The 8,101-nt window shown below is 41.1% G+C and overlaps 1 protein-coding gene across 1 annotated transcript; it reads right to left on the bottom strand.

Annotated features, from left to right (window-relative positions):
* Positions 1–1,971: 1,971 nt before the first annotated feature.
* Positions 1,972–7,446, bottom strand: LOC110466534 (prion-like-(Q/N-rich) domain-bearing protein 25). The gene is made up of 4 exons (XM_021523088.1): positions 7,408–7,446; positions 3,607–4,224; positions 2,647–3,522; positions 1,972–2,424 (listed from the first exon to the last, which is right to left on the bottom strand). Exons 1-4 carry the CDS (start codon positions 7,444–7,446, stop codon positions 1,972–1,974), a joined length of 1,986 nt encoding a protein of 661 aa, XP_021378763.1.
* Between the last annotated feature and the right edge of the window lie 655 nt (positions 7,447–8,101).

The raw sequence follows: 8,101 nt of genomic DNA, 5'->3' as shown, positions 1-8,101 counted from the left end.
GCACCACAGACAATACAGCTCTTATCTCAAACACGTGAGGAAACAAGGAATTATAAGGTAGAATATTTATGTGTGTCAAGTGGGGACACACCAATTCATGTTACGACAACATGCCACTTTTTGAATTGTACTTCCGGTTGTGAACGTCATTGCACCAGTTGAACCTTTCAAGATCTATTCGCTTGGTGTAATTTACAGCTTTTCTTCTCTCGTTTGTTGTTCCATTAATGACGCGCCTTCAGTTTACACCTTTAACATCTTCTTAATAGCCTAATTCTTTCTTCGATTGATAACGTTATTATTGGCAACGACCAATAACCGCACAAACTCCATTCACCGCGGGATGACAACGCCACGACCGCAGTTCTGCAGTCAATTCTGTTTTACCAGCTATTGGGTGAGATTTTTGTGCCAGCTGAGTTTATCGTATGATCTCACCAATAAGCTATAATTCATGTAATTGTTTTCAATTTGATTACGAGCGATTCGCAAAGAGAGAAGGCTAAGACCTGTGTTTTAGCTGCATAATTAACATTCGCAATACATTGTGTAAGTGGAGCTTTTGAAGTAGAGTAATTATTTTAATTATTCCCCGTTGAACAAACGGATTGCTACCATTCTTTTAAATCAAATTGAAGCTGGTTTGGTGGACATGTAGCTGCTAATTGTGTGAAGTTATCCATGAGCCTTCTCCCCTTATCAATATCGGGCTATTACACCCGAGACGGTGGACCGCGCGGCGCGTACATCACGGCCTTACGGAACAGTCGGTTACGTGATCTCTATGCCATTGTCGTAATAAGATTATCCCTTGAAGGATTGAAACTTAAATAAAACCAGATGTAATCAATCAGCTGGGTTTCGTTCCCTCAATAAGCAGTTCTAATTATTACAATTCAGATTTTAACACCTCTCATTCGTAATTCGACAGGAAGTTCTGCTTGACATACTGTACAGCCCTGTGACATTGCCGCTATATTTTTTCCATCACATTATGGCGTTATAAACAGGTTAGGAGATATTTCGAACATCGAACAAGGTGTGTAAAGGAATTGGGAAGAAGAAAAAAAGAAAAAGCGGACCATGAAGTCAGGTCAGTAAGTGAGAAGACAAACCGGAAGGAGTGACATTATATCGAAGTTTTACTTCTAGTGTACTTCATGATCAGACAGCTATTACAGTTTGTTTAACAAGCTTCAGCGCAATCATAATTTTTAGGTGTTGACAATGTTTGCTGAATTTTATTGCTGTAGTAATAAAAACATAATAAAGTAACAGGTTGGCAAATTGTATGATTGCTAGTTATCAAAAGTATCAAGATAGCACGGTTTCATGCTTCAAACTCGCAGACACCAGCTGTTCAATGTGAATGAATTTAACATGTGATACATAACAGCTGTACAGAAACGGAGAACGTCATCGCAGGACATCAACTGCCGCTCTGTCAACAACTCTCTTACATGTTCACCCCAGCCGGTATCTTTCTGTCATCGTCAAAACATACCTTCAACTCTCCATTCGAATAATCCGTGTTGCAGTTTTACTTGAGACTGGGACAGACACTGCGATTTTACTTGAGACTTGGACAGACACTGCGATTTTACTTGAGACTTGGACAGACACTGCGATTTTAATTGAGACTTGGACAGACACGGCGATTTTAATTGACAGACACTGCGAGTTTACTTGAGACTGGGACAGACACTGCGATTTTAATTGATACTTGGACAGACACTGCGAGTATACTTGAGACTAAGACAGACACTGCGAGTTTATTTGAGACTGGGACAAACACTGCGATTTTACTTGAGACTTGGACAGACACTGCGAGTTTACTTGAGACTTGGACAGACACTGAGATTTTACTTGAGACTGGGTCAGACACTGCGATTTTACTTGAGACTTGGACAGATACTGCGAGTTTACTTGAGACTTGGACAGACACTGCGAGCTTACTTGAGACTGGGACAGTCAGTGCGATTTTACTTGAGACTGGGTCAGACACTGCGATTTTACTTGAGACTTGGACAGACACTGCGAGTATACTTGAGACTGGGTCAGACACTGCGAGTTTACTTGAGACTTGGACCGACACTGCGAGTTTACTTGAGACTTGGACAGACACTGAGATTTTACTTGAAACTGGGTCAGACACTGCGATTTTACTTGACACTTGGACAGATACTGCGAGTTTACTTGAGACTTGGACAGACACTGAGATTTTACTTGAAACTTGGACAGACACTGAGATTTTACTTGAAACTTGGACAGACACTGAGATTTTACTTGAAACTTGGACAGACACTGAGATTTTACTTGAGACTGGGTCAGACACTGCGATTTAACTTGAGACTTGGACAGATACTGCGAGTTTACTTGAGACTTGGACAGACACTGAGATTTTACTTGAAACTTGGACAGACACTGAGATTTTACTTGAGACTGGGTCAGACACTGCTATTTTACTTGAGACTGGGTCAGACACTGCTATTTTACTTGAGACTGGGTCAGACACTGCTATTTTACTTGAGACTGGGTCAGACACTGCTATTTTACTTGAGACTGGGTCAGACACTGCTATTTTACTTGAGACTGGGTCAGACACTGCTATTTTACTTGAGACTGGGTCAGACACTGCTATTTTACTTGAGACTGGGTCAGACACTGCGAGTTTACTTGAGACTTGGACCGACACTGCGAGTTTACTTGAGACTTGGACCGACACTGCGAGTTTACTTGAGACTTGGACAGACACTGAGATTTTACTTGAAACTTGGACAGACACTGAGATTTTACTTGAAACTGGGTCAGACACTGCGATTTTACTTGACACTTGGACAGATACTGCGAGTTTACTTGAGACTTGGACAGACACTGCGAGTATACTTGAGACTGGGTCAGACACTGCGAGTTTACTTGAGACTGGGACAGACACTGCGATTTTACTTGAGACTGGAACAGACACTGAGATTTTACTTGAGACTTGGACATACACTGCGAGTTTACTTGAGACTTGGACAGACACTGCGATTTTCCTTGAGACTTGGACAGACACTGCGAGTTTACTTGAGACTGGGACAGACACTGAGATTTTACTTGAGACTTGGACATACACTGCGAGTTTACTTGAGACTTGGACAGACACTGCGAGTTTACCTGAGACTTGGACAGACACTGCGAGTTTACTTGAGACTGGGACATACACTGCGATTTTAATTGAGACTTGGACAGATACTGCGAGTATACTTGAGACTGGGACAGACACTGCGAGTTTACTTGAGACTGGGACAGACACTGGGATTTTACTTGAGACTGGGACATACACTGCGATTTTAATTGAGACTTGGACAGACACTGCGAGTATACTTGAGACTGGGTCAGACACTGCGAGTTTACTTGAGACTGGGTCAGAAACTGAGATTTTACTTGAGACTGGGACATACACTGCGATTTTACTTGAGACTGGGACATACACTTCGTATTTACTTGAGACTTGGACAGACACTGCGAGCTTACTTGAGACTGGGACAGTCAGTGCGATTTTACTTGAGACTGGGTCAGACACTGCGATTTTACTTGAGACGTGGACAGATACTGCGAGTTTACTTGAGACTTGGACAGACACTGCGAGTTTATTTGAGACTGGGACTGACAATGCGAGTTTACTTGAGACTGAGACAGACACTGCGATTTTACTTGAGACTTGGACAGATACTGCGAGTTTACTTGAGACTTGGACAGACACTGAGATTTTACTTGAGACTGGGACATACACTGCGATTTTACTTGAGACTGGGACAGACACTGCGATTTTACTTGAGACTGGAACAGACACTGAGATTTTACTTGAGACTTGGACATACACTGCGAGTTTACTTGAGACTTGGACAGACACTGCAATTTTACTTGAGACTTGGACAGACACTGCGAGTATACTTGAGACTGGGTCAGACACTGCGAGTTTACTTGAGACTGGGACATACACTGCGATTTTAATTGAGACTTGGACAGACACTGCGAGTATACTTGAGACTGGGACAGACACTGCGAGTTTACTTGAGACTGGGTCAGACACTGCGAGTTTACTTGAGACTGGGACAGACACTGGGATTTTTCCTGAGACTGGGACAGACACTGGGATTTTTCCTGAGACTGGGACAGACACTGGGATTTTTCCTGAGACTGGGACAGACACTGGGATTTTTCCTGAGACTGGGACAGACACTGGGATCGAGCAGAAACTGCGGTCTAGTATAAACGGTCGTGTATTCCACGGCAAGCGTCCTCCAATAGATAGTGCTGACAGAGGTCTTTCGCAGTACATGGCATTTTATCATCGGATGAAATCTTCAGTTTGACAAGCATTTTTTTGTAATTTGCAATTTCGGCATCAGAGCAGAAAAACAAACCACCAAATTTAAACGACATTTTTTACTGTTTGCTATGCTCATTTATATTATATATTCGCAGGTGTACAATTTTAAAATCAAAACCAACCACCTCCCTCGCATAAACAAAAGTGGCGGTCTCCGAACTGTAATCAGATTAATTGTACATCTCAACAGATAGGCGAAAATAGTTAATACAACTAATCTACACTTTCTAAAATTATATAAAAAACAAAACCACTATAACATTGAAGGTTTAAGCTACATCAGGTCTACCAAAGGCAATGAGATTAACGATAATGTTCCTACGCTTACAGACAGGAAACTAAAAACAATTTATATATATATGGCACAGGAGAGAAAAACTACACGGCCAGACCGGAATTCAAACCCGGGACATGGGTTTATTTGACCCTTGAGAGTATTCACTCCCAAACATGAGCTTTGATTCCTACGTTTGAAAGAGCTCATCTATTTGAGATGTGTGTTGACCCTTTATATTTAGACAATAGGCAATAGACCCGATCGAAGATCATCATTCAAGTAACATCACACAAAAGAACAATATACTGTATGACCTCCAGCATGGCTTCCGTCAGTCTAGATCCTGTGAAACGCAACTCATCTCATTCATTCAAGACCTCGCAGCAAATAATAACAGCAACACACAAACAGACTTAATTATAATGGATTTTGCCAAAGCATTTGACAAAGTTCCTCATAAAAGTTTGCTCTATAAATTAAATTATTACGGTATCCAAAACGAAACACTAAACTGGGTCTCTGCCTTTCTAAGTAACAGAACACATCTGACCTGGCTCCTGTCACCTCAGGTGTTCCTCAAGGCACAGTTCTGGGCCCAATATTATTATTGGTATACATTAATGATCTACCAGACTACTTATCATCCAGTAAGCTCAGACTGTTTGCCGATGGCAGTATCATCTACAAAACCATCAAATCCCAAAGTGACTGTGATGCACTACAGTTGGATTTAGATGCAGCTGCTAGGTGGGAGCGGGATGGTTGATGGCTTTCCATCCAGACAAATGCACAGTCCTTACAGTCTCACAAAAGAAAAAAATAGTTTAAACATGACTATATCCTCCACAATCACAAACTTGAACTGGTCTCTTCAGCTAAATATCTGGGCATTACACTACAAGCAAACTTAAAATGGTCAAAACATACAGACAACATCATAGCTAATGGCAACAAATCTTTAGGCTTCCTAAAAAGAAATTTAAAAACATCATGTCAGAACATCAAGACTCAGGCATATCTGGCGCTAGTTCGACCAAAACTGGAATATTCATGTACAGTATGGGACCCTCACACAGTTGAACAAATTTCTAAAATCGAGATGGTCCAACGACAAGCTGCCAGATATGTCTGTAACAGGTACCATAACACCAGTAGTCCTACAGATATGATAAATTCACTAAACTGGCCCACACTACAAGAAAGAAGACTACGCACAAGATTAATAATGTTCTACAAAATAGTCCATCAAATCGTAGCAATCCCATCTGCTATTCTCATACCATCAGACAGTAGAACCCGAAATAATCATAATTTCACTTTCAGACACATTTCAACCAAAAAAGAACATATACATTTTCATTTTTTCCTTATACCATAACTCAATGGAATGTATTACCAATCCATACAGTCACTGTCACAACAGTCAACACTTTCAGAGAACAGCTCACACCAGCTGTTCTCCACAAATTCATTTAATTTTTACAAGCCTATGTACATAGTTTTAATCACAATTTAAAATGTATGCATTCCAAATTCATTTTTCATAATTTTTGGTATTCTTGTAAATATATATGTATATAGGCCACGCTGCGCAAAACAGTAAATAATCTTCAGATCATTGAAGGACTACTAATAACCTAAAGAAGAAGAAGAAGACATTCTATTAAAACATGACTCTCTGTTTCTACCACGCTTTTACACGCGAAACACTTTCTTTCATTCAAAGGTATTCTCTCATACCGGCCTGTACATACATCATACATCAGTAGGACCCCATTTGCCAGGGGGGTCCCTACAGTACAAAGGCAACGTGATTTTAGTGATTTTGTTATACTTATTTCACTAATTATGAACATGCAGATAAATGATTCCCCAGAGATGAAAGGCCGTGTGTCAGGTGTGATACACGACATGCTAGCTTTGATTGGTAAACTTTAGTGGAACAATTGACACTTAGAACCGTTACTCGATATATTCACATTCAAATATTCTTTTCTGATATTACAAATTAAATACCTTAACATGTGATTTTGTGTATGAATTTTTAAATGTTTATTAAACATGAGGACTCTCTGTAAAAAAGTTAACCAGACTTGGCCGTGCCGGTCCGGATATAATGGTTACACAACGTGACCTGTTTTGTGTCTCTCCAGTCTGGTGCGTCCGTCATTGCGTTTACTTCCGCCGCCCTACCCGTCACAACTTTATGGTCGTTTAAGGCACTCGTCCCTTTGTACATCCTCTTGATCAGGTAACCATAACTTTACTGACTTAATTTTAAAGCACAATCGTCATTTCACTGCGGCCGTGATTCATTAGGTCAATCAATGCGTTTTGTGTATCTATTCATACGCTAAATCATGAAATGGACAATTAGTGTCTTGTCGGATCGCGCACGACATTTGGGACGATGTAGGGGGACGGGGTTCTGTAGACTTTATAAAAAAGGAAATGACACAGCATAAAAATAGTCTCATCACCATTGGGAACCGATCACACTAGACACAACATATCGATCAGGACAAGAGCCCGGATGGTAGCGCGAGCTTGCAGACGACCCGTCCGGAACTGTAGATCACCGTTCTCCAGTTATATGTATTATTGATATACGCGGATTCCGTGCATGCTGGGAAGTCCGTGTTGGCGCGAGAACGCTCGCTCTACTTTCATTATTTCCGACTTTATGGTGAACATTAATGCAATCCGTTACATCTCGCGAACACACAACCCAGACAATTGTGTGGCAGGCCTTTACAATTTCGCCATCTTGTACAAACTTAAACAGCTGTAGCATGTCGGATTGCCAACCCTACTGAGGACCAGAAGGGAAATCTCGGACGTAATGGGGACCAAGAGGGACAATATCGATCTCATAAATACCTGTATTCTGCAGGGTCCAGATTGTTTATTTCATAACTTCATGGCTGATTATTTAATTATCATGTCAACAAAGGAAACATTTAAACTCGGGTTTGTCCCATCGTGGACCTTAGGTCCACACACGATCCAAAACGTCGTGCACTTATTAGGCAGCACATGACTTACAAATAGCTGTATGACAGGTATCGTTTGGACGCTAATGAGTATTGGGGTCCTCATATGATTTTGACGACCTTTGTGATTAATGAGCTCTCGTGGTCATTTTCGCAGCCTCTGTCAATGACGTCATACCTCAACACACGTGCGCGCCGGTTATCTGTCGATTGAGATGCTTCTTCCCCTGTCATTTGACGATGGAGACTCGTGCGGTTTGACACTCGCTGATTGATTAAAAATATCAATTTATAACCGTACGAAAGACATTTTAACATATCTTTTAAGACCTTTATTCCCTTTAAAAGAAGACTCGCGCATTTCGTGACATTTTGGAATGTTTTGTTTGCACTTCTTTCTATATCCCATTGCCGTCGGCATCGTCACATCATTGAGCCAGATTAGATATGGGTACA

The sequence above is a fragment of the Mizuhopecten yessoensis genome, unplaced genomic scaffold (genome assembly GCF_002113885.1).
Source record: "Mizuhopecten yessoensis strain PY_sf001 unplaced genomic scaffold, ASM211388v2 scaffold11135, whole genome shotgun sequence".
NCBI lineage: Eukaryota > Metazoa > Mollusca > Bivalvia > Pectinida > Pectinidae > Mizuhopecten > Mizuhopecten yessoensis.
This window is presented reverse-complemented; position numbering and strand designations above follow the sequence as displayed.

What these genes read in the sequence shown, in the direction of transcription:
- LOC110466534 (XM_021523088.1), bottom strand. Translation starts at nt 7,446, where the DNA reads ATGCTACAGCTGTTTAAGTTTGTACAAGATGGCGAAATT. An exon ending in AGTGTCTGTCCAAGTCTCAA is followed by an intron (nt 3,523 to 3,606) that starts GTAAACTCGCAG and finishes TGACTGTCCCAG; the next exon opens with TCTCAAGTAAGCTCGCAGTG. An exon ending in AGTGTCTGACCCAGTCTCAA is followed by an intron (nt 2,425 to 2,646) that starts GTAAAATAGCAG and finishes GTAAAATCTCAG; the next exon opens with TGTCTGTCCAAGTTTCAAGT.